Source organism: Phyllostomus discolor, chromosome 2 (genome assembly GCF_004126475.2).
Source record: "Phyllostomus discolor isolate MPI-MPIP mPhyDis1 chromosome 2, mPhyDis1.pri.v3, whole genome shotgun sequence".
Classification (NCBI taxonomy): Eukaryota; Metazoa; Chordata; class Mammalia; order Chiroptera; family Phyllostomidae; genus Phyllostomus; species Phyllostomus discolor.
The window spans coordinates 80282708-80310635 of NC_040904.2; the positions used below are offsets into that span (position 1 = coordinate 80282708).

Genomic DNA, 27928 nt, shown 5'->3' on the forward strand with positions numbered 1-27928 from the left:
GAACAAATCACTTTTGGATATTAGTATACACTAAACTATTTAGAAAAATAAATCAGGAGACAATTGTACTTGAACAACAATAAAAAAAAGAAAAAGAAATCAACACCATTCATGTCATGTATCCTAGGAACAAGATTTTCACAAGCCTGAACCGTCCACATCACTGCTTTCATCTATGTGCTTATAATGTGAGACCAAATGTCCTCAAACAATTATGAGTTCACCTCCCCCATTTTTCTCAAAAAAAGTGCCAATGGTCAGTGTCCCTCTCTCCTAGGTCCTCATGTGCGATACATCCCAAAGCCTGACAACAGGCCCTGCTCCATCACCGACTCCATCAAACGGTTCCCCAAAGAGGAGGCCACGGAGGGGAATGCCACCAGCCCACCTCAGAACCCTCCTTCCAACCTCACGGTGGTCACCGTGGAAGGGTGCCCCTCCTTTGTCATCTTGGACTGGGACAAGCCACCCAATGACACTGTCACTGGTAAGATCCTGGCCGAAAGACTATTAGACTACAATGGGAAGCTTTGAAAACTCGCTACACTGGGACTGTGGAACACCGAGTCACATAATACCCTGGGAGGCGCATCTCAGGAGTAGCGAGTCCTGGCAGAGTTCCACTGTCCTGGTGGCATATTATTGTCAAAAGTGTCGTATGATGGGAAAAGGTTGTCTGTGTCCTGGTTACAAGCTCCCTGTTAACTTAGCAGATCTCTCCAAGCTGCATCCCTTCATCTCTGCTTAGAATTCTTCTTTCATAATGTAAAGATACATCTAGTTGTTTCATTACCAAGAAACTTACAGGTAACATAGGAAAAGTTTCCACTGCTGATGATATTTAACTCAGTTTTCCTTTCACCAATCCAATTTCTAGATTGACCTAGAACTTTCAAACAGGCTAAATATTACTTCAGTTATCTTAGGGTACATGTTTTTAAAATTCTAGTCCTCGTCAATTTTCTGCTCATCTCCAGAAATTTTGATTCTGCTATCTATCCATTTCCTCTAAAATTACTGTGAAAATTGGAAATCCTGAGTGACTTTTGAACTTGTTAAATGGAAATTAATTCTCCATAATGAATAGGATAATCAAACTAGTGAGGAGGGGGAAAGACTAGTGATCTAAATCAGCTGGAGAACGTAGCCTGAGTATGCAGGGTTCCTGCTGCCCTTGCCCCTGCCATGTGCCCGGGCGGGGGAGGGGGGCCAGCAGGTGACAGAGCCCACCAAGAAGCTGCCAGGAAGAGCCGAGAGCAGCACACTGAGGGGTGGGGAGTGCGATACTCAGATCTGCCAAAGAAGTTTTCCATGAATAAAGGAGAAAACAGCCATTATTTCTCCTCAGACAAAACCGTCTGGGAAACTTCCAATGTAAGCAGCTTACCTTTACTTAGTTGGCATTTTTAAAAGCTATATTTTGTGAATTTTCTCTCTCATGCGAAGCTCACCTTTGTTTTGAGAAGGAACCAGCCACTGCGCATGGTTCCTGGGGACTTGCTTAGTCCTGCCTCTTTACTTGGGACCGTACTGGTAGGAGCTAAGTCAATATTTTAAAACATCTAATATCTGAAACTCTAAATCAATATCTAAAAATTAATCTCTAAGTATTGATTATCTACACGTATTTAAAAATTCAAAACTTTCCATCCATAGACTTTGTTAATCAGGAGTTCCTGTGATAGTCTGAGGCTTAGTTCTCACAAAACAAAATGGTATGTAAGATGTCATTTGCCTTAAAGATGAAGGACATCATGTGAGAATTGGTTACTCTAATAGGTCTAATACTCTAATACAGCAATTGCCAACTGGTATGCAACAGGAATTTTTAAGACATGCAATATCTCACTATTTAGTCAGGGGCACTGACCTCTTTTCCCTTAGAGTGTCAGATTCAGAAACAACAACAGCCAACGCAGCAACAGCCGTCCGGCGTGAAAGCCCCATCTCGAACCATAAATATATAGGTCATAAAATGGTTACATCTTATTGTCACATTGCATAATAAGGGTAGATAATTACAGTTTTTTTGTAAATCAATCAAAATTATACCTTTTTTGTCCAATTGGCAGAAAGTGTATTTTTTGGTGTGCTGCAGAAAATTAGTTTCTATGTGCCATAAGATGAAAAAGGTTGAAAATTGCTGATTTAATACATCTAATACATATTTACTTGTCAATTACATCTGATTTGATTTTTTTTAAAGATTTTATTTATTTATTTTTAGAGAGGGAAGGGAGGAAGAAACAGAGAGAGAGAAACATCAATGTGCAGTTGCTGGGGGCCGTGGCCTGCAACCCAGGCATGTGCCCTGACTGGGAATCAAACCTGTAACACTTTGGTTTGCAGCCCATGCTCAATCCACTGAGCTATGCCAGCCAGGGCTGATTCGATTTTTTATAGCAGAAGGATTTTCCTTTCTGGTTCATTATGTAACATTTTTAAAAAATATTATATAAACACATAATCTCAAAGTATTTCAATTACTTTTGGAATGTTATTATCAAATGTTTGATGGGCTGCTTGAGACCTTTCACAAGATAATGGATTTACAGTAACAATTTCCATGGATAAGGACCATATCTCTTCAGCTGTAAGATGATATCTTCCACATAGGAATAATTCCATATTTAACCATTACTCATCTAGTTTGTATTTAAATGTTAGATGATAAACCTTAATGGTCTGTTCTATTTTTCCATTTCTATTTATTTTTAAATGGTTTGTTAAATTTCAAATGTAATCTTTTACAAACCAACAACTCAGATAAAATGGAAATTAATTCTCATATCACTGAAAATGATATGAAAGGGAAGGATTGAGAAAGATAATAAAAAGAGAGGGAAGCATATTCTTTATTCCCCATTTTGGCTTCTGTCAACAATCTTTCCTTTAATGGACAGGCACGTACTTATCTCTAGTGAATACATTCAAATTTAGTTGCTTCTACATGTCCCTTCCACACGGATGTAGAAATAGGCGACCTAAGAAATTGGCCCTAGCCTGCTTGGGTCCTCAAGCAACTTAAAGTTAATTTGGTTATAAGCTGTTGCTTTGTGAGATGCCAACAGTGTGCTGATACAGTTTTAAATCCTAGACAGGCTGTGTTCTAAATATAGAACTTAGGTATATAATTAGCCTCTTTGAACTTTAGTTTCCTTATTTGTAATGATACCCATTGTTAGCAATTTATCCTGAGGATAAAATTAAAGAGAATGAATGTGTAGCCTAAGTTAGCAGCTGTTAAATTAACGTTTGTCAGTAGTCGAAGTAGTAGGGAAGGTAAAAATAGCATTACTATTTTTAAGTTCTGTTGACCAGAGTGATGTTCCCTAGCTTTATAATAAATAGTTTTTTCTGTTAAGTGAATTATCTCATAACAGGACAATAAAACCCTCGAAGGGAATAAAAAGACTAATTATTCAGTGTTAGTTCTTTATAGATTTCCTTATACGTCTACTGTTAGTGAAATTATAAATAAGACCCCATATTTGAAAAGAAAAAATATGGGCATAAACTTAAGAAATATAGACATAAACCTTCTGAAATAGAATGCATTTACAAATATTCATTCCAAAGTTAATATTCCATTTTTATAATGTTGCTGGATTTACTATAAAGCTGTTATGGCTTTAAGGCTTGGCCTATCTCTTTCCGTCAAGCCATACAGTTTCCATTTTTTAAAAAATCAATTTCCATTTTAATTACTACTGTCTGTTTCTAGTAACTATCCCTCCACAGCTGAGGAAAAGATATAAAATGGACACATTTGAATTCAGGGACCTCCCCCTCTTTCCCTCCCATTAGAGTAAAAAAACAACTGAACTGGAAATGAAAAGAATTAGGAAACAGCCCCTGGATGGTGTAGCTCAGTGGATTGAGCACGGGCTGCGAACCAAAGTGTCGCAGGTTTGATTCCCAGTCAGGGTACATGCCTGGGTTGCAGGCCATGAGCCCCCAGCAACCACACATTAATGTTTCTCTCTCTCTTTCTCCCTCCCTTCCCTCTCTAAAAATAAATAAAATAAAATCTTTAAAAAAAAAGAGTTAGGAAACAGAACAAAACCCCACACAGCTGAGAACAATAGGGGTCTGAGGAAGGAGAACTAAATGCCAGCCACGGGCTCCTCACGTTCCCTGACGCCCACCACTTGCGTATTTCCTTATATTGACGGAGCTGGTCTTGAGTGGGGTTTTGTTGCCTGGTTGTTGTTTGATTTTTAAAATCCTTTGTATGATCTTGGCACATGTGTTAATAAACTAAACCCCAACAAAGGGCAGAGAAAACAAGTGAACCAATTTGTAAATTATATTTCATATTCTGAAAGTCTTTCTCTTTGGATTAGTCTTGCAAGTTCATGGAAACATGCCTTTAAGTGAAATGTATGCAGATCTGTGTTCAGACTTTAAAGACATAGTTTCTTTTTACAAATACAATGATAATTATTAAGGGGGCAACATTTGAGTAGTACATACAAAACTTGTGTAACTTATGTGAGAAGTAGGTGCAAAAATCCCATAATTCTATACATCAAAATAGTGACCCATAGGACAGTACAGTTCACTGTTGGGTTACCTGGCATTTGCTGCTGTGGTTTTAGACCTAGAGAAGTTTTCTGCAGCAGCACCGGGCAGTCAGTGGCCTTTCCCCAGCCCACCCCCGCTGTGTTGTACAAGCCCCTAGGGCAGGAAACCACTCACAAGATGCTTTCCAGCCATGACTGACTTTCCTAACAAAATCATAGGGACCAGCCTCCAAAGATCCACGACTCTACCATCGGAGAGTCGTGGATCTTCACAATTACCAGGCTTTCCCTGCTCTGCTGAAGGAAAAGCAGAAGTGGCCAATGGGCAACTGCCAGGTGCTTTGGGACCTCTGTCATCTGCTGACCTTCCCGATCTGGAAATGGTTAATGTATAAGTTGTATACACAATGTATATGTAATGGACAATGTATAAGATCAACATGTAACATATAAGATCAGAACTGCAATCTGAGTTGCTTATTTTCATGAGTGTGACTTTATTATGCTGTTAGCTTCAAGAAAAATTAAATCAGCCAGAACATGAAGACAAGTATCTGTTGGCCTTTTCACTTTTCAGAATACGAAGTTATATCCAGAGAGAATGGGTCATTCAGTGGGAAGAACAAGTCCATTCAAGTTACCAACCAAACCTTCTCCACAGTAGAAAATCTAAAACCAGACACAAGGTAAGCCGCCACCACTATTGGAAGAGTGAAAAGACATCAGCCCTCTGTGTCTTCAGGGAGGGTCTAGTTTGTGCCCCCTTTGGCTTCCCTCACACGGCACCAGATTCCTCTGGAGCCATGTTTGGCAACTGTGCGAGTTATTGGTGAGGATACCAGAGCTAACAAGATGGTCTGGTAAGCTAATGGGATAGCTTTGAAAAATAGAAGGGCATTAGTGCCAACTGATGATATTAAATACCAAAGTCTAAAGAAGGAAAAGTTTGTGGACCAGAGACACCTGGTTATGCATGATGTAAACTAGATTTGAAGTGCAGAAGAATTTAGCTGGCATGCTGGAAGGGAGAGGGCAAGGAAATAAAAGCCATGTGATAAACACAGGTGAGTGTCTGTAACAGTTAATGCTTAAAATAGCTGGAGACTAGTCCCAGATCAATCCTTTGCTTTTGGGTCTTTTTATCATAGTCAAATGAGAACAGATTTCTGAAGGAATATAAATAATATTAGCATTGTTCTATAATCAACTCTTCTTGGTATCCCTCATTACACATTGATACCAAGTTGTTTATATTGCCGTATAGTTTTGTGATAACTTTATAAATCTAAAATAGCCAATATTTTGTCAGTTCATTTTATTATTACATGACATATAAGGGCATTAGAAATTTCTAGAAATGTAGTAAGGTTTTTGCTTTGTTTTGTTTAACCTAAATTTAGCCATGTAAAACAAAACAAAAATCAAGCAGATTCTTAAATGGATACAACCAAACATTTCCTTAAGAAAGCCAATATGCAAAATGTCGTCCTGGACTGAATTTCACTCTCTGTGGGACATTAGTTGCTTTCCTCAAACTCCAAAACACTATTTAATAAACTCCCTATGTTTTCAGTTTTTAAAAAATGGCATCTTAAGTTATAGTGTACCAATGAACATAGAAGAACTTTCAGAGGGACACAGCTGGAAATGTGCTTGATACAGTTCCTCAGTGTTGAACAAGATCAGCAGAGGTGAGGACTGGAAACCTAGCATCAGAGACTTATTTTGTAAATTTTACATCCTGTATCTTGCAAGGTCACCAATTAATTGAACTGAATTGAAATGAGTATTGTTTGTGACACCTGGAGGAGCCCATTCTGGCTGTGATAGCAGGGAGACTCTCCTAACCTGCTCAGGGGAAAAGGAAGCATCTAATTCATTATAGATGGTTTGCTGTACATAAAACAGTAGTCATATACTGCAGAAATAATAGCTTTCCACAAGCACGTCTTTCTTTCGAGTTTTCTATTTTGAGCTGTAATATGGAAAATTTTGCAACTGCAGATTTTCTTAAAAGATTTAAGTTATCCAAAATAAGCATATTTTTCAGTAATGATAATGGGTTGGCCAAAAAGTTCATGTGGTTTTTCTGTAAAATAAAAACACAGTTTTCATTTCCTCTAATAACTTTATTGATTTGGATATTTTGAGTATGTTGGCTATCTCCCACTATTGGCTTCTAGTGGGCAGAGGCCAGGGGTGCTGCTAAACGTCTTCCAATGCATAAGACAGCCCCACAGCAAAGAAGTATTTGCCCAAGATGTCAATAGTACCATGAAACTTCGCAAACCACTTTTGACATGTTCGATCAGTCACAGCACCGTCTCCATACACTATACAATTTTTTGTGTGTTTCAGTTGCATTTTTAACCTTTCTTGAAATAGTGAAGCATGATATGCTGAAAATGTTACATATCTTCTCTCTTCAAGATTAAAATGGCTGCACAACAACTCACCAAGTTTGATGAGCTGTCTTTAAAATGCATGCTGATATGACAGCTGTCATAATACAATGTAACAAAATTGTTTCAAATGAAGTTAAAGGCAACTAAGTGTTACTAGAGCCACTGCACAGAAAATAACTAAAAGGCCTTTTTGGCCAACCCAGTATATTTTAAAGAAAAAGTAAAAGAGAAAATTCACTTAATTTGGACTTTTTAATAGGTGAATTTGGGCTTACAGGACGTGGATAGGTTTTTTTTTTTTCAGTTTCTTGCTTTTTATTCCATGTAATAAAAATGGGCTGTGTGGTTCACAGGAAGGAAATTGAAAGGCATCCAATTTCTAAATGTTCACTTATGTTCCTTTTCTGAATCAGGCTGTCCTCAGATTTCAGAGTGCACCTATTATCTATAATCAGAAGTTATTCCAGTGACATTTTAAACCTGATTTGTTTGTAAAAGGTTTGCGTTTCCATTCAGCTAACATTTATTAAGAACCAACATTATGTTCAGTGGTGCGCTTGCTGTTGTGGCAACAAAACATGAGTAAACGTGGCTTCTGCTCTCGTGGAGCTGGAGGCGAGGGCGGTAGGCAGTTAGTTAACAAGAGATTACTGCACACAGAGTGGTGAGAGCTCTGGTGGAAGTATGCCCAAGGTGCTAGGGGAGCCCAGAGTGGGTGGTGCTTCACAAAGGCTGGAGGAGTAGGAAACAGCCAGCTAGGTGACTGTCTTGGGGGAAAGAAGTATCAGAGAGAATAGCATATGTCAGTGCAGAGGCCCAGAGTGGCATGGTTGTGTGCAGTGGACGCAACCCTATTTTTACCAGTGTGAGGGGTGAAAAGTGGACCGAAGCAGTGGAAGCAGGGAGGTGGAGGCTAGGCTGTGGGGAGCCTTCTATGCCAGGTTCAGGTCAGGAAAATGGGTCAGGAGATGGGGAGACTTTGAAGGATAGTAACTGCAGAGGGACTTGTTCTTTCATTTTAGTTCATTCTCACTTTCATTTAGTTGGAAAAGATCATTTTTGTTATGCTCTACTTAAAAATGAGTGACATTTGGTGGAATAAATTTACCAACAGAGAACATTTTCTTAATGCCATGTAAGAATGCCATTTTGGCATTTGACCTAATGGGTCAAGTAGGTGCCTAAAAGAAAAGTACCTTTCAGCTGAGTTGCATTTCATTCTGAAACCACAGGACCAGTCAGGGATTCACATTTCTGGTTGTAACTGTGGTAGGACTCATGCTAACTGTTGCTGGACTTTGCCTCAGACTGAAACACAACCAGGCCCCCTCATGCTGCCCTCATGGTGTGTATCTCACCTATGTCTCTCGTTCATCGGCGGGCCTTCGAAGGATGACTCCACAGCCTGTTCTTGTCTCGGGACAAGCAAAGCCCCGAAGAGGCCCTTTCTGAATTTGTTTTTGGGAAAGAGCAATATTAAATTTAGTTTGGGAATCAGAACCCTTGCCAAGTCTTACTACCAGGCATAAACTTAAAGCCATTCAGTGTGTCTGTGTGTGACTTACTTAATGTTTTTAGAGTTTGGTATGACTGAATGAAATTCGTTAGGATATAAAGACTGTTAATGTTCATGTATATGATTTGACCAGGATTATAGTTAAAAGTTGTATATCAGTAATTTCAAGTAAAGAACATTTTCCCACTGGGGACAAATATAATGCATGTGGATGGAAGGGCTCTAGTGAAAACTTTTTGCCTGCAGTACATGAAACCTTGTGGTGTTCAATAGATCCCAGCACTCAACGAGCCTGTGAGTGTATCCATTCTCTCTCAACACAGGAATGTCAGAGATTAATTTGTGTAATTTAGTGGGCAAAATGTTTTTTTTTAAGATTTTATTTATTTATTATTAGAGAGGGGAAGGGAGGGAAACATCAATGTGTGGTTGTGTGTCCCCCACTGGGGACCTGGCCCAGCAACCCAGGCATGTGCCCTAGACTGGGAATCAAACCAGTAACACTTTGATTTACAGGCCAGCACTCAATCCAGTGAGCCAGACCAGCCAGGGCAAAATGTTTTGAGCTGAAATATTAAAAATTATTTGTTGAAACACCATTAGTCAAAATAACTTTGTGAGTTAAGGGAGAATAAAGTGAAATCAAATTATTTAACTTAAGGTTTCTGAAGCCTAAAAGTACCTAAAGAAACAAAACTGACAACCATGAATCAACTGGAGAGTATAATAAAATAGCATAAAAGAACCTGCCAGTCGTGGCTGGTGTGGCTCAGTGGACTGAGCGTGGGCTGTGAACCAAAGGATTGCCAGTTTCAATTCCCAGTCAGGGCACATACCTGGGTTGCGGGCCAGGTCCCCAGTGCAGGGTTCACAAGAGGCAACCACACATTGATGTTTCTCTCCTTCTCTTTCTCCCTCCCTTCCCCTCTCTAAAAATAAATAAAAGCTAAAAAAAAAAAAGAACATGCCCATGTAGGACTTATACCCAGTTCTGCAGTTCATCAGGAGAGAAAGCTTCACGGAGTATCTGAAACTATAACTTGACGGTAAAGGATAGGAAGGAATGGGAAAGGCTGGCAAGAAAGAACAACAATAGTATTCTTTCAAATCAAATCCATGTGCATGACTTAGTGAAATACAAGAGTCCTCAAAGCCACTACTGACAGCAAGGCTACAGCCAGAATAAAAAAATTATGAGTTCCCAAGTTTAGGTCCATTGGCTTTTTTGATGCAAACTTGTTTCACACTGTATCACATTAAGTCAAGATTTCATTCCATTGTATTTTTTTCTGCCCAACTATGGCAGAATTGCAAGATTGCTAATAAGACACTATAAGATAAAGAAGAGACACATGCAGGATGCAGCCATCAGGTGGTTTTTAATGGCTTATAAAGAATGTCTTTGGCCACATTTCAATGCGTGGAGGAAATTTTATAATAAAAATGTATGGTAAAAATGAATTTCCCCAATAGGCAAACTTTGAATTATAGCTGTTAAAATCCCCTCTGCCTTGGTTCTGGAATTCCCTATTTGAAAAGCTAGAAGATAATAACTTCTGAAAGAATTACTATAGCTGCATTCCAGTTCTAGAAGCATATGTAAACAATTTATTTAACAGCATTTTCCATCATTTTTCCTGACTAAAAAAAAAAAAACATGACGAGTAAAACAGGAGATAATCACTGGCTAATCATCACACACAGCCGAGGGTGGAGTAGAGAGCTTGGTGTTAGAACTTTTAACCCAAGAGAATCAAGGCAGAGAAAACAGACCTGCAGAGCCCAAAAATAGCCCACAGTGTGGGACCAGCCAGCAGCTGTCTCGCTGCTGGGAGGTTTGGCTCCACACCTGGCGTGGGATGTTTCTGTCTATAGAGACCAGAGCCGCACAGCTCTTCTGGGGCACCCGGGTGCAGCCCCAGCCTTGTCAATGGCCCATCCAGCCCACACCCCAATAGTTATTTTCCACCTATTCTTTTCCCCGTGAAACAATGCATGGCTCTTGTTGAACTAAAACAAAAATATTAAGAAAAGCCTCTACTATGTAGAACCAACCACTTTGTTTGCAAAGACCACTACGATTATTTTTAATTCTGCAAATAGAAGAACTGATAAAGTATGTGACTTAAACAATAAGTCTTGCATCACTGCTTAAAAGAATAGGACGTGTGGACTAATTGGTCTCGAGGTCTCTCCCCACTCCAAATGACATAGAATCTTATGATATCTGAGGCCATGCACAGAATCAGTGTGAAAACTGGAACTGAAAATAAAACCAAAACCTAGGTCAGTCTTACAGCAAGTAGAATTGTCCCGATCAACCATTTTTCTTTAAATCTGTGTCTGTAGTAGGCAATTCATTTTCAGAGAAATTGTTTTCAACACACATTTTGATCATCTGTTGATGGGCCAGGGTCTTCCTAATGAACTGGTGGGGCGATAGGCGTGTGTATACACACCGTGTCTGTACACGAACTGAAAAATCCCTTTAATCCCACCCTTCTCTCCCAATGAGCCCATGTCTCTCCTCACTGACTAAGACTGAAGAAACTCACTGTGTGTGCCAGACCCACATGTGGCCCAGCAATTTCCTATGGAAAATGTACTCTGGTAATTAAGATAAATCATGTTCACTTAATCTGCTCGAGCACTTCTGTCCTCTGTGGCTTGGGAGGGTTCTGGAGAACAGTTCTTCCTCTAAGACTAAAAACCTACCAAAGTTTCCTGTAGCTGACGGCAAACATGGCTTAGAACTATTGTTAATGTTGTTTGATTTAGTAAAATTTTGGCACTAAAAGTAAACAGGAACAGAGGCAGCAAATTATAAACTGTAAATCTGGCTGAACGAAGCAGGCATGTGGAAGAGCCATTATGTCCTTCTTCATGGGGTTTTTGTGAAATTCTGCTCTCTGCTGATTCCGTATGAACTTTCAACATCTCATCTCATAATGGGCTCTTGTATAAAGGAGTAAAATAAGCTGCCAGAGCCTTAGCCAATTTTATTTAGTCTTATTGTAGTTGTGGGCAGCAAGACAAGTGTTTCTTCATTAAAGAAGGAAGAAATATAGGGGATTGCTCAATTTTGCAACTTTCCTTCAGGCAAAAGTGTAGCTAAGAGCACAGAACTCCACTAGTCCATAGAAACCAATTCTTCTTTTCACATTACTACATTCTTTTTACTAGTTTTCACTTACAATTGTTTAGTATCTAGCGGAAGGGATGCCAGAAACTGGTAGCAACACTATAGGTTTAGAGCACAGCCCTAAACCTTAAAAGCACGTCCCCCAGAGAAATGGGAGACACAGGAAACATCCCTAAGAGCATACCAGTTGATGATAACTGATGCTGCTCCTCGCCCCTCTGTCCCTGATTAAGACGCATTTTGCCCTCTAAATCCCCACAGCTCTGTCCTTTTGCTCCTGATCTGTATCCCCAGGGCAGGACAATATCTGCATGTAGTAAGAATTCAGAAATTATTTTATAATCCTGCAGGGTCCTTGCAGGACTGATTGATTGGATTTCTCTTTTCATTTGAGTGCCCCTTGCTTAGTTTCTTATTCCACTTGTTTACTTCTCTCTCCCTGACTGATGCCCCACCTGAATGAGGCTCAAATATTTCAAGACTATACTAGGGGTACAATTAGCTAACCAAACAAGTAAAACAAACAAAGCTACAGAGTAGCCTTTCTATATAAAAAGCAGGTTGCTTGAGGCTTTTGTTACAGTGAAAACCAGCTTTTTATATCAATGGAAGTATATCAAAAGTGCATCAAATAATGAAAACTATATAGTTCAGCTCAATACTGTGGGCACAAAGCGAGGGAAATGGTTCAGGAGGAATAAAGGAAGGGGAGGCAGGAGATGACGGAGGAGTCTGCCCTGGCGAGACCTGAGGTGTGTTCTCAGGTCAGATCCTTTGGTTGGAGCTTCCTGTCTCTGGCAAGTTTACCCCTGAACCACAAATCCCACTACCTGAAACCCTACTTTTTTTACTTTTCTATAAATTGGTAATATTTCATGTTTATGCTGATTTTCACAGTTGCTCTCAAACTTTACCCTCTTCTTTATTATCCCACTCCTCTGGGATAATAATTGGAGTTTAATACTTGAGAATATTTATAATCTTTGTGCCAGACGTGTTGCTTTTACAGGTATTATCTCATTTAATCGTCACCAAAAAAATCAGGTACTTTTATACACTTATGAGGTTATAATTATAATTATAGTAACATTATTATCCTCATTTTCATATATGAGGAAATTGAGGTTCATGGAGGTTAAATAATTTACCTTAAAGTAACACAGGCAGCTGTGAACACAAGCTTTCTGGCTCCAGAAATGGCGACCTTAACCCTAACACTGTGCCACCTCCTGACAGGGAGACTCAGGAAGATTTTCTTTGTTTGGATCCACACCATGGGGCCCGGGGGGGGGGGGGGGGGGGCAGTGGGCGGGGACCAGACATGGTGTTTGCTCACTCGGTTTGTCCTCTAGGAGTCCCAAAGCTTTGACTACAATTGTCATCTGGGCTGCACCCCCATTAGATATTCATTTTTACAAAATTTAATTTTCATTTTTATCAGAAATATCCGTGCATGGTTTTAAGACTCAGTGCTCCAGAGCATCTCATTTCTATTCCTAAATTTTGTTTCCCAGAAGCAAATATTTTCAGTTATTTTATGGTTTTCAGTTTTATTAAGGTAGACTTGACAAATACATTTATCAGATAAAGTGTACAACATGACGATTTGACATATGCATGCATTGTGAAAGGATTCCGCCCCCACCAAGTTAATTTACACGCCCATCACCAAGTATGTGCAACTGTGCGTGTGAGAGGTAGGGAGGGTGTTACAACACTAAAATTCTACTCTCAGCACATTTCAGTCATACAATACAGTGTTTCCAACTACAGTTACCATGCTGTATACATCACGTCCTTAAGCCTTATTCCCTTTGTAACGGAAAGTTTGTACCCTTTTATAAGCTCTATTTCCCCTACTCCCCAGCCTCTTCCCACCACTTTTCTACTCTATTTCTATGAGTTTGACTTTTTTTTTAGATTCCACATACTAGTGATACTATGCAGTATTTGTCTTCCTCTGTTTGACTTATTTCACTTAGCATAATACTCTCTAGGTTCAAGCCACGTTATTGCAAATGTAGGATTTCCTTAATTTTTAAGGCTAAATAAATACTTCAGTATATACATACACCGCATTTTCTTCATTCATTCATCCATCAATGGATACTTGTTTCCATATTGGGGCCAGTCTGAATAATGCTGCTAAGAACACGGAGTACAAATATCTCTTTGAGGCAATTATTTTATTTCCTTTGGATATATACCCAGAAGTGGGATTGCTGGATCCATACTGTCTTCCAGGTTGGACCAGTTTCATCCCAGGAATAATGTACAAGGGTTCACCTTACTCCACGGCCTCACCAGCATTTCTCATCTCTTGTCTTTTTGTTAGTAGACAACCTAACAGGTGTGAGGTAATATCTCATTGTCATGTTGATTTGTAGTTCCTTGAGTAATGTCAAGTACCATTTCATGTACCTGTTGGGCCACCTGTGTGTCTTCTTTAGAAAAATGTCTATTCAGGTGATTTGTCCATTTTTTAATTTGGTTATTTGCTTTTTTCTACTAAGTTTTATGAGTTTCTGACATATTTTAGATATTAACCCATTATTATACATGTGGTTTGCAAATAGTTTTTCTTATTCTGTGGGTTGTCTTTTCATTTTGTTGATGGTTTCCTTTGCTGTGCAGACATTTTGGTTTGATGTAGTCCATTTGTTTATTTTTGCTTTTGATGTCTTTGTTTTTGGTGTCAAATCCATAAAGTCATCTTCAAGACCAATGTCAAGGAGCCTGTGTTCTCTTCTAGGAGTTTTATGGTTTCAGGGCTTATGGTCACATCTTTAATCCATTTTGAGTTAATTTTTTATTGTAATGTAAGATAGTGGTCCAATTTCATTCTTTTGCATGTGTCTGTCCAGTTTTCTCCACACCATTTATTGAAGAGACTGTCCTTTCTCCTTTGTGTATTCTTGAATATACATGTGATTTATTTCTGGAGTTTTTATTCTGTTCTCTTGATCTATGTGTCTGTTTGTATGCTAATATTGTACTGTTTTGTTACTACAGTTTTCTAATATAGTTTGACATCAGGGAGCATGATACTTCCAGCTTCATTCTTTCTTTTTTTGTTGTTTTTGGTTTTTTAATTATTTAACAGTATCTTTTTTATTGTTATTCAACTACAGTTGTCCCCATTTTCCCCTCACCACTCTCCCTTTCCCCACCCATCCCCACTTCTCACCCACATACCCTTTGGCTTTGTCCACGTGCTCTTCATACTTGTTCTTTTATGACTCTTCCTCTTTTATCCCCCATTATCTCTCTCCCCCACCCGCTCTAGTTACTAGCAGTCTGTTCTTTATTTCAATATGTCTGGTTATATTTTGCTTGCTTCTTTGTTCTGTTGATTACGATCCACTTACAGGTGACGTCACATGTTTGTCTTTCACCACCTGGCTTATTTCACTTAGCATAATGTCCCCCAGTTCCATCCATGCTGTCGTAGGAGCTTCTTTCCTTCTGCTGTGTAGTATTCCATTGTGTAAGTGTACATAGTTCTTTTATCCACTCATTTACTGACAAGCACTTAGGCTACTTCCAGCACTTGGCTACTGTGAACTGTCCTGATATGAACATTGGGGTGCATAAGTTCTTTTGAGTATATATTTCAGGATTCTTGGGTGTAACCCCACCAGTGGAATTGCTGGGTCAAAAGGCAGTTCCATTTTTAGTTTTCTGAGGAAATTCTATACTGTTTTCCAAACTGGCTGTACCAGTCTGCATCTCCATTAACAGTGTAGTAGGGTTCCCTCTTCTATACAACCTCGTCAGCACTTGTTGTTTGCTGATTTAGTTATGATGGCCATTCTGAAGTGGTATCTCTTGTGATTTTAATTTGCATCTCTCTAATGGCTAGAAATGCTGAGCAACCTTTCATAGGTCCCCAAGCCCTGTGTATGACCTCCTTGGAGAAGTGTCTGTTCAGGTCCTTTGCCCATTTTTTAATTGGGTTGTTTGTCTTCCTGGAGTGGAGTCATGTGAGTTCTTTATACATTTTGGAGATCAAACCCTTGTCTGAAGAATCATTGGCAAGTATATTTTCCCATACAGTTGGTTCCCTGTTCATTTTGCTGATGTTTTTCCTTAGCCGTGCAGACGCTTTTTATTTTGATGTAGTACCATTTGTTTATTCTTTCTTTTATGTTCCTTGCTCTAGGGGATGTATCAGTGAAAATACTACTATGTGGAATATTTGAGATTTTCCTGCCTGTTTTCTCCTGTAGAACTTTTATAGTATTGGGATTTATATTTAAATCTTTTATCTGTCTTGAGCTTATTTTTGTGTATGGTGTAAGTTGGTGGTTGAGTTTCATTTTTTTTTGCATGTAGCTGTCCAGATCTCCCAACATCATTTGTTGAAGAGGCTATTTTTACTCCATTTTATGCTTCTACCCGCTATGTCAAATATTAATTGACCATAGATGGGGTTTATTTCTGGGCTCTCTATTCTGTTCCATTGGTCTATGTGTCTGTTCATATCCCATACCAGACTGTTTTGATTACAGTGGACTTATAATATAGTTTGATATCAAGTATTGTGATTCCTATTTTCTTCTTTCTCAAAATTGCTGCGGCCATTCAGGGTCATTTATAATTTTTGAAATGATTGTTCTATATGTGTGTAATATGACATTGGTATTTTAATAAGGATTGCATTGAAACTATAAATTGCTTTGGGTAGTATGGACATTTTAATAATGTTAATTCTTCCAGTCCATGAACACAGTATATGCTTCCATTTATTTGTGTCTTCCTTAATTTCTTTCTTCAGTGTTGTATAGTTTTCTGAGTACAGGTCTTTTACCTCCTTGGTAAGGTTTATTCCTAGGTACTTTCTTTTTCTTTTTCTTTTTTTTTTAAGATTTTATTTATTTATTTTTAGAGAGGGAAGGGAGGGAGAAAGAGAAAGAGAGAGAGAAACATTAATGTGTGGTTGCTGAGGGTCATGGCCTGCAACCCAGGCATATACCCTGACTGGGGATCGAACCTGCAACACTTTGGTTCGCAGCCCGTGCTCCATCCACTGAGCTACGCCAGCCAGGTGGTACTTTATTTTTCTTGTTGCTATATCAAATGGGATTTTTTCCCTGATTTCTGCTTCTGATATTTCATTGTTGGTATACAAAAATGCCTTTGATTTCTGAATATTGACTTCATATCCCACTGCTTTGCCAAATTCACTTATTAGGTCAAGAAGTTTTTGGTGGAGTCTATAGTGTTTTTTATGTACACTATCATATCATCTGCTAACAGTGAGTTTTACTTCCTCCTTTCCAATTTGGATGCCTTTTACTTCTTTTTCTTGTTGGACAGCTGTGGCTAGGATTTCCAGTACTATGTTGAATAGAAGTAGTGAAGGCTGGCATCCTTACCTTGTTCCTGATCTTAGTGGGAAAGCTCTAAGTTTTTGCTCACTGAGTATGATGTTGGCTCTAGGTCTCTCGTATATGGCCTTTATTATGTTGAGGAATGCTCCCTCTACTCCCACTTTGCTGAGTGTTTTTATCACAAATGGGTGCTGTACCTTATGCTTTTTCCACATCTATTGATATGATCATGTGATTTTTGTCTTTGCTTTTGTTTGTGATGTATTACATTTATTAATTTGCAATATTGTACCATCCTTGCATCATGGGATGAATCCCACTTGATCATGGTGTATGATCTTTTTAATGTATTGCTGGATGCAGTTTGCTAATATTTTGTTGAGGATTTTAGCATCTATATTCATCACCAAATGGCCTGGAATTTTCGCTCTTCATTGTGTCTTTATTTGGTTTTGGGATTAGGATGATGTTGGCCTCATAAAAAGTCTTGGGAGTCTTCTTTTTTCTTGGATTTTTTGGAATAGTCTGAGAAGGATAGGAGTTTAGATCTTCCTTAAATGTTTTGTAAAATTCTCCTCTGAAACCATCCAGTCCAGGGCTTTCATGTACCAGCAGTTTTTTGATTACTGCTTGGCTTTTGCCAGCTGTTATTGGTCTGTTCAGGCTTCTGCTTCATCTTCATTCAGTTTTGGAAGATTATAATCTAGAAATTTGTCCACTTCACCTAGGTTCTCAAAGTTCTTGGCATATAGTTGTTTGTAGTAATTTCTTACAATCCTTTGTATTTCTTTGGTATCACTCATAATCTCTTCTATTTCTGATTTTATTTATTTGGTTCCTCTCTCTTCTTTTTTTGATGAGTCTGCTTAAAGGCTTGTTGATTTTGTTTATCTTTTCAAAGAACCAGCTCCTGGATTTATTGATCTGTTGACTTTTTCTTTTAGTCTCTATATCTTTTAATTCTGCTCTGATCTTGGTTATTTCCTTCCTTCTACTTTCTCTGGGCTGTTTTTATTGTTCTTTTTCAAGTTCTTGTAGGTGTAGGATTAGGTTGTTTATTTGAAATGTTTCTGTTTTTTTTAGGTAGGCCTGTGTCACTGTGAACTTCCCTCTCAGCACTGTCTTCACTGTGTCCCATAAGTTTTGGGTCATTGTAAGTTCATTTTCATTTGTTTCCAGAAACTGATTTCTTCCTTGATGTCATTCTTGACCCATTCATTGTTTAATAGCATGCTATTCAATCTCCATGAGTTTGAGTGTTTTTTATTTTTTTCCTTGAGGTTTGTTTCTGGTTCCAGTCCCTTGTGGTCAGAGAAAATGCTTGATATGTTTTCAATTTTCTTGAATTTGTTGAGACTTGTTTTGTGTCCTGACATGTGGTCTATCTTTGAAAATGTTCCATGTGCATTTGAAAAGAATATGTATTTTGCTTCTTTGGAATGAAAGGCTCTATACATATCAGTTAAGTTCATTTGATTTAGGACATTGTTCAATGTCGTAATATCTTTGTTGATATTTTGTTTGGAAGATCTATTCATTTTTGACAGTGGGGTGTTGAAATCCCCTACTACAATTGTGTTGCTGTCAATATCTTTCTTGAAGTCCTCCAAAATTTTCTTTATGTATTTGGGTGCTCCTGTGATGGATGCATATATATTTACAATGTTTATGTCTTCCTGATGGACTCTTCCCTTGAGTTCTATGAAGTGACCCTCTGGGTCTCTTTTTATGCCCCCTTTTTTGAAGTCTATTTTGTCTGGTATGAGTATTACTACTTCAGCTTTTTTTTCCCCTGTCCATTAGGTTGGAAAATTTGTTTCCAGCCCTTCACTTTCAGTCTGTGTAGGTCTTTTGTCCTGAGGTGGGTCTCTTGTAGGCAGCATATGTGTGGGTCATGCTTTCTTACCCATTCAGCTATTCTATGTCTTTTGATTGCAGCACTTAATCCATTTACATTTAAGGTTATTATTGATAGGTACTTAGTCATTGCCATTTTTTCATACCTGTGTTCCTCTCTCTCACTCTTTTCCTTCCTTTCCTTAAAGAAGTCCCTTTAGCATCTCTTGCAGAGCTCTTTTGGTGAAGGTGTATTCTTTTAGACTTCTTTTTTCTGGGAAGCTCCTTATTTGGCCTTCCATCTTAATTGAGAGCCTTGCTGGGTAAAGTAGACTTGGTTGCAGGCCTCTGGTTCTCATTACTTGGAATATTTCTTGCCATTCTCTTCTGGCTTGGAGCATTTCCACTGAGAAGGAGCCTTGAGTTTATTGAGTCTTGTTTTGTACCCTACCATATGATCTATCTTTGAAAATATTCCATGTGCATTTGCAAAGAATATGCATTTTGCTTCTTTGGGATAAAACATTGTATATATAAAAATCCATTTGATCCAGGGCATTGTTCAATGCTGCAGTATCTTTGTTGATATTTTGCTGGGAAGATCTATCCATTGTTGTCACTGGATAGATCTTCCCCTAGGAAAATCCCCTAGTATAAGTGTGTTGCTGTCTATATCTTTCTGGAAGTCCTCCAAGATTTTCTGTATATATTTGGGTGCTCCTATGTTGGGTGCATATATGTTTATAATGTTTATGTCTTCTTGATAGATTCTTCCCTTAAGTATTATGAACTGTCCTTCAGTGTCTCTTTTTATGGCCTTTGTTTTAAGTCTATTTTGTCTGATGTAAGTATTGATACCCTCGTGCTTTCTTTTCCTATCCATTTGCTTGTGATATTTTTTTCCCAACCCTTCACTTTCAGTCTGCTCATTCTTCTTTCTCAAGATCACTTTGCATAATGAGACCTTTAGTGTTTTCATACAAATTTTAGAACTACATTCTATATTTTTAAAAATGCTATTCAAATTTTTGATAGACATTGCATTGAATCTATAGATTGCTTTGGGTAGTAGAGATATCTTAATATTAGTCCTTCTAATCCATGAACATGGGATATATTTCCATTTATTTATCTCTTCATTTTATTTCATCAATGTCTTATAATATTCACTGTACAGATCTTTCATCTCCTTGGATAAATTGATTCCTATTTTATTTTTTGTGCTATTGTAAGTGGGATTATTTCCTTAATGTCTCTTTCTGATAGCTAATGGTTAGTATATAAAAACACAACTGACTTTTGTATATTGATTTTGTAGCATGCAGTTTTAATTAACTTATTAGTTCTAACAGGTTTTTGGCGACATCTTTAGGGCTTCTTATACATAGTATCATGTTTTACTTCTTCCTAATTTAGATGTATTTTATTTCTTTTTCTTGTCTAACTGCTCTGGCTAGGACTTCTGTTCTACGTAGAATAAAAGTGGTGAGAGTGAACATGCTTATTACTGACCTAGAGGAAAATAATTCAGAACTTCATTGTTGAGTATGATGTTAGCTGTGGTCCGGTCATATATGGCCTTTATTAGGTTGAGGTATGTTGCCCTATACCAATTTTGTTTATAGTTTTCCTCATGAAAGTATGTTGAATTTTGTCAAATGCTTTTCTGCATCAATTGAGATTATAATATTTTTTTAGCCCTATGATTATAACAACTATTATAATCATAGTTGTTTAGCCCAAACAACTCATTTTGTTGTTATATCACACTAATTAATTTGTAGATGTTGAACCATCTTTGCAAATGAATCCCACTTGATCATGCCGTATGATTCTCTTAATGTATTGTTAACCTGATTTGCTAATATTTTATTTGCATTTGTGTTCATCAAGGATATTGGCCTGTAATTTTCTTTCTTGAGTGTCATTCTCTGGCTTTAGTATCAGGGTACTTGTAGCCTTGTAAAATGAGTTTGAGAGTATCCCGTCTTCTTTAACTTATTGGAAGAATTTGAGGAGGATTAACATTAATTCTTCTTTACACATTTGATAGAATTCATAAGTAAAATCATCTGGTCCTGGGCTTTTCTTTGTTGGGAGATTTCTTTTTCTCCATTGTTTTCTTTATTCCTATTTCTTTATTTTTTAAGGTATTTTATTGTTTATGCTACTACTGGTGTCCCAATTTTCCCCCTTTGTCTACCTTCACCCAGCCTGCCCCCCATTTCCATAGCCAAGCCTCACACTATTGTCCATGCCCATGGGTCCTTCATATACATTCTTCGACTAATCCCTTCACCTTCTTTCAATTAGTCCGCACTTTCTTCCTTCCCTCTTGTAGCTGTCTATTCCATGATTCTATGCCTCTGGTTCTATTTTGCTCATTAATTATTTTGTTCATTAGGTTCCACTTATAAGTGAGATCATATGGTATTTGTCTTTCTCTGACTCACTTATTTCACTAAATATAGTAGTCTCCAGTTACATCCATTTTGCTGTTGCAAAATGTAAGAATTTCTTTTTTACTGCTGCATAGTATTCCATTGTGTAAAACAGGGTTTTTTTTATGCACTCATCTACTGATGAGCACTTAGGCTATTTCCAAATTTTGGGTATTGTAAATAGCGCTGCTATGAACACTAGACCACCATCTGATACCATATACCAAAATAAACTCAAAATGAATAAAAGACTTAAATGTCACAATACCATAAAAATCCTTGAGGAAAGAATAGGCAGTAAAATTTCAGAAACTCATGTAGCAATATGTTTGTTGATATATCTCATAGGGCAAGGGAAATAAAGGAAAAAATAAACAAACATCAAATTAAAAAACTTCTGCAAAGCTAAAGAAACCAACATCAAAGTGAAAACTTTGTTGGAACTGAATGTATGGGAACATAATTGCTAATGATACATTAGACAAGGGTTTAAACTCTAAAATATATAAAGAACTTACATGATTCAACAATAAGAAGACAAGCAATCCAATTAAAAAATAGGCAAGAAACCTGAATAGACATTTCCCCAAAGAGAACATACAGAGGGCCCATAAACATATACAAAAATGCCCAAGATCTCTAGCCACCTGAGAAATGCAAATTAAAACCACAATGAGGCATCACCTCACACCTGCCGAAATGGCTAGCATCAATAAATCAACAAACAAGTGCTGGCAAGGATGTGAAGAAAAGGGAACCCTAGTACACTGTTGGTGGGAATGCAAACAGTGCCACCTCCATGGAAAACAATATGGAATTTTCTCAAAAAATAAAAATGTAACTGCCTTTTCACCCAGCAATTCCACTGCTGGGAATATACCCTAAGAATCCTCAACCAACTCAAAAGAATTTATGCACCTCTACATTGGGAATGTTTTATTATTGATTCAATCTCCTTAATAGTAATTCATGTATTCAGATAATCTATTTATGATTCAGACTTGTGAGTTGTTTGTAGAAATTTTTTTTCTACCTTATTCAATTTGTTGGTGTATAATTGTTTATAGTAATTGTTTATGATCTTCTGTATTTCTGTGGTAACAGTTGTAATGTCTCCTCTTCATTTCTGACTTTACTTGAGTCTTTTCTTTTTTCTTACTCCAGCTAAAGGCTTTTCCATTTTGTTTATCTTTTTTAAAAAAGTTTAGTTTCACTGACTTTCTTCTATTGTTTTTCTGGTCTCCATTTCATTTATTTCTGCTCTGATCTTTGTTATTTCCTTTCTTCTACTAACTTTTGGCTTAGTTTGTTCTTTCTCTAGTTCCTTGAGCTGTAAAATTAGGATATTTGACATCTTTTTTCATAGCATAGGCATTTATCTCTATAAGCTTTCTCTTCGAATTGTTTTTTGCTGCATCCCATAAATTTTGTAATGTTGTATTTCCATTTTCATTTGTCTGAAGACATTTTTTGGTTACTGTTAATTTCTTTGTCCCATTGACTGTTCTGTAGCACGTTGTTTGATCTTCACACATCTGTGAATTTTCCAGTTTTCTTATTGTAATTGATATAATTTCCTACTATAAGAGAAAAGATATTTAATATGATTTAAATTTTCATAAATTTGTTAAGACTTGTTTGTATCCAAAAGAATCTTCCATGTGTGCTTAAGAACAATGTATATTCTTTTGCTCTCAGATGCAACATCTTTACATTTGTTAGGTCCACCTGGTATAGCACATAGTTTAATGTTTCCTTATCAATTTACTGTCTGATCTATCCATTGTTAAAAGTGAGGTATTGAACTCCCTTGCCCTTATTGTATTTTTGTTCTCCCTTCAGATCTATTAACATTTGCATTATATATTAAGGTGCTCCTATGCTGGGTGCATATTTACAAATGTCATATCCTTGTAGTAAAGTGACACATTTGTCATTATACAATGATCTTTTTCTTCTGTTACAGTCTTTGGCTTAAAATCCACTTTGTCTAATATAAATATAGGTACACCTACTTTTGGGGGGACTTCCATTTCCGTAGCATAACTTTTTCCATTCCTTCACTTTAAGTTCCTGTGTCCTTAAAGCTGAAGTGACTCTCATAGGCAGCATATACTTTGGTCTTGTTTTTCTTGCCCATTAAATTACTCTATGTATTCTGATTGGAAAATTTAATCGATACATATTTAAAGTAATTATTGATAGATATGGGTTTATTCTTGTTATTTTGTTCATTTTGGGTTTTGGGGGTTTTTTTGGTAATTCTTTTGTTCCTTTCTCTCTTCCTGTGATTTTCTGCAGTCATATGCTTTGATTCCTTTATCTTTTGTGTATCTACCATAGTTTATTACTTTGTGTTATCACGAGGCTTACATAAAATATCTATTTATAACAATGTTTCAAGCTGATAACTTCACTTGCATACAAAAGCTCTACATTTTTGCACTCTCCACTTTGTTCTTGATGGCACAATTTAAATCTTTTTACATTATATATCCATTAACAAGTTACTGTAATACAGTTATTTTAGTGCTTCTTCAGCCTTTGTATTAGTTATAAGTGATTTACCCACCATTATAACAGTATATTAAATTTTACTATATATTTACTTTAATCCAATGAGTTTTATGTTTTCATGTTTTCTGTCATTAACTGAGAACTCTATCATTTCTTGTAAGGCTGGTGTAGTGGTGATGAACTGTTTCACCTTTGTTTAAGAAATTCTTTCCTTTAATTCTGAAGGACAAATTTGCTGGGTAGTTTTGTTTTGATTTTGGCACTTTGAACATGTCATGCCACTCCCTTCTGTCCCGAAATAATCTGCTGAAAGTTCTGCTAATAGTCTTAAGAGAGTTCCCTTGTACATACAAGTTGTTTTTCTCTTGCTGCTTTTAAGATTTACTCCTTGTCTTTTGCTTTTAACATTTTAATTATAATGTCTCAGTGTGAATCTCTTTGAGTCATCTGTATTTGGATTGTCTGTATCTGTATACATACTTCCTGAATCTCGATGCTTGTGTCCTTCCCTAGGTTAGGGAACTTTTCAGCCAGTATTTTTTTGAATGAGCTTTTTGCCCCTTTCTCTCTCCTCCTTCTGGAACCCCTATAATGCATATCACAGTTTGCTTTATGGTATCCCATATGCCCTGTAAACTATCTTCACTCTTTTTCATTTTTTTCTTCTTGCTCCTTTGATTGGATAAATTCCAGTGCTCTGTAAGGTTTGCTGATCCTTTCTCCCACTTTATTTAGTCTGCTGTTAAACTACATTAATGAAAAATTTTTTAAGTTAGTGTGTTTTTCAGCTGTGTTTTGTTTTGTACTTTTTAACATTTTCTCTGTTGAAATTCTCACATTGTTCATGCATTGTTCTCCAGGCCTTGGTGTGAACATCTTTATGATTGATATTTTGAACATAACAACTATCTATTACATAAATCACTTATATTCATTCCATTAAGATCTGTTTCTGGAGATTTTTCTTGGTCTTTTGTTTAGACTATATTCCTGTTTCTTCATTTTCTTTGATTCTTTTTTTTGGTTTCTAAACATGAAACCACCATCTTTCCTCTTCTTGATAGAATATTCTCATCATGAAAATAAACCACTTTGATCAACCCAACCCAAACTTCTAGTTGTCCCTCAAGCCTCTGAGATTATCCAAACCACCCTCCTTGTTCTTAATGGCTTCCAGTATTTAAGGGTGTGCCAAAACCTGCCAGTGTCCCAAGGCGAGAATGGCAGACAGCACCTAAATGCAGGCTGGTTATAAACTGGACCCTCAGTAAGCAGCTGGGCAATTATGTAGTTAAACCTTTTCCAGGGAGACACTGGGAGATAGGCATTTTTTGCCTGCTCCCTCTGTGCTGGGCCCAGGATACAGCTGTGGGGAGAGGGTACTTCTGCACCTGTTAAAAACTACTTCATTTGATGATACTATGGGGCTCAGGAATGCAGGCACCATTGCCACTCAAAGCCAGGTTATCTGGGGCCCCATCCCTTATGAAGCAGCCACACAAGCTGGGGTGCCAGCCATTTGTAAAACTCCTTCCAAGAAGACACCAGTGACTTGCTTTTGTTGTTGGAGTGGACCAAAGAGAGGGCAGGAAAGGTGTCTGCTGTTTCCCAGTCCCTGGGGAGGATCACAGCCAGTCACTATATAGGAACCCTCATCCTCAGGGAGTAGCTTGTAAAGTATGGGGAGTTTTTGCCTGCTCCCTGTGCTCTAAGCCCCAGAAGGCCAGGCAGTGAAGGGAGGGGGTTGAGTGTTCATACACTTGCGAATAACTTTGTTTTGCTACATTCTTAAAGGTCTCGTGGACACAATCACCATAGACATTCATAGCTAGGTGTTTAGGGAGTTTTAGAAGTTGGGAAAGTATCACAAATGTGGGCCAAGTCCTGATGCTAGATTTGGGGTCCAAACCCTTTCCTCAAGGAAAAGCTGGTAGTTGGGGGTCTGCTCCTGATTGTATGGCACGGTGCTGGGGGTTATGTCGAGTGTGTCTCAGTCTTTTCTAGCGTCTCATTGTGGGTGTTCTCTCATTTGCCCACGTGGAGGAGCTGCTCCGTGAGCTTCTGAACCACTTTCACTAGGAATGACTCTGTGTACAGCAATACATTCGATGTGTCTGTAGGAGGGGCGCTCAAGAGCCTTTTGTGTCATCATCTAGTCAACTGCAATTTCAAACTATTTCAGCTATTTCTTTTGTCAATTAAATCCCTATTTCTAGATCGACCATTTCTCAGAATGGTCAAATACTCATCTATCTGTTTTATGGCAATACCTTCTGGAATTCCTTACCTTCATCTTTTGCCAATGTTGAATAACCTAACTCATACATCCTGTTTCCCTTCTTTGTTTACTCCCTCACTTTTTGGTGTTTCTTGAGAAAAACCTATGGAAGATATTTTTTGAGTCTTTACATGGAGTTCAGGATAAAATGAAGATGACTTTTGGAGACATTGTCCCATTGTTCTCTAACTCCAATGCTGCTAGGAAATCAAATGTTATTTTGATTCTGGGTCCTTTGAATGGGACCTATTTTCTTCTCAAACTTTTAAGATCTTTATCCTTCTATTCTGAAATTTTGCAATGTGTGTGTTTTGGATAATTTTTTTCCTTTTTTATTTCTCTGGGCATATATGAGGTCTTTTTAATCTGGAAACCCATTTCTTTCAATTCTGAGGATTTACATGATTTCTAGGATAATTTTCTACCCTCCTTTTTTCCTTCCTATCTCTTCTAGAACCTACTACTTAGGTATCATATCCCCTGAAAGAATCCATTTTGTTTTCTCATCTTTCATCTCTTTGACTTTTGTTCTTGTATTTGTACAAGTTCCTTAACTAGCTTCAAAAATTTATTTTATACTTACTTTCCTGTCCTTTATAAAGTTTTTAAATAGCATCCCGTGTTTATTTCCTGTGCATAATCAATACTGACCTATAGTGTCATAAATCTTGTGACAGAGTATTCTTTGGGAAAAACTTTGCCACTTCAAATATTTTCTCTTTACATAATCAGCCAAATTTATGTGCCTTTTAGTTCCCACGCTGTTAATTAAATTTAGTTTTAAATGATTTCTTCAAAACTTGTCAAGTATCACAACATGTTGGCAGAAAACAAAGTTCCTTAGGAATATTTGTGGCAAATAGAGCTGAAGGGTAAATAACTGCAAAATAAAGGCATGATTCCAGCAACCAGACTTGGCCAAAGTGCAAGCCTTTTGGCAATGGCCTGGAATGTGGAATGCATTGCCCACTTGAATCAAAGTCCAGACGCCTGTGATTTCTTTTTTCCATTATCAGTTCATCATACTGGTTTGTTTTTGTTTTAAGGTCATCAGGCTTCTCAGCAAGAATTTCATCTCTAGAAAATGCTCCATGCCAAAACACCCTGTGTGTGTGCAATTTACTTAGAGTGACATGGTAGCTTTGTATTGACATTCTTGCAAATGATATCATTATTGCAAATGATAACAGCACCTTGTATCTGTTGGTTAGTTTACAGAATGCTTTGATGTGCAGTCTCTCACTAAAAATCCGTAAGCTTCAATCCTCATTTCACAGTTTATAAAAGCAGACAGTACAACGGTTAAGAGCTTCATCGTTCTTAACTGAAAAAATTCAATGAAGCTGGTCTCTGGGGTTTGTGTATTACTTTGTATATGTAGAATGATTACCATGTCTAATACACAGTAGGCATCCCTAACGTGTTTGCCAGTGTCATAATGTGGGAGTCTGTGTTCTAGATTCCAACAGTGTGCTAATACAATGCCTCAGTGTCAAAAATCTGAGTCCCTGACCCTCCGAGTTCTGTTAATGCACACCTGGTATCCTCTGTACCAAACTGACAGCGGTCATCCTTCTGCTTTTCACTTTTTTTACAAAGTACCTTTCTCTTATGCGTTCTACATTCTTCTTCAATCACCAACGTCTCAAAAATTGGAATTATCTCCCCAAAAGCCTTGTACAAACCTGAGGCTCACATACGATCAGCTGACTCAAGTTGACTTTACATCCAAAATACTCACCTGCTAATAGTACTACTGACAGGAACACAGTTTTAGGCAAAAGAAAAATAACTTTTCTCTTAAAAGGACTTGCTCTGCTTAAGTACTCTATGAATGAAATTCATCAAATACTGCACAGCAATGTAATGAATAATTCTGAAAGATAAAAGCAAACAACTCCAAGAGATCTGAATTTGTTTTGTTTTGTTTTTTA

The 27928-nt window shown here is 37.6% G+C and overlaps 1 protein-coding gene across 2 annotated transcripts in view; it reads left to right on the forward strand.

Moving 5' to 3' along the window:
* The window catches only part of LOC114490991 (ABI family member 3 binding protein), a 247096-nt gene that overhangs the window by 212576 nt on the left and 6592 nt on the right, over positions 1–27928 (forward strand). For both annotated transcript variants that reach the window (XM_036017995.1, XM_036017996.1), the window contains 2 exons: positions 278–487; positions 5104–5212. In XM_036017995.1, the coding sequence (XP_035873888.1) occupies positions 278–487; positions 5104–5212 (319 nt within the window). The remainder of the gene's footprint in view (positions 1–277; positions 488–5103; positions 5213–27928) is intronic.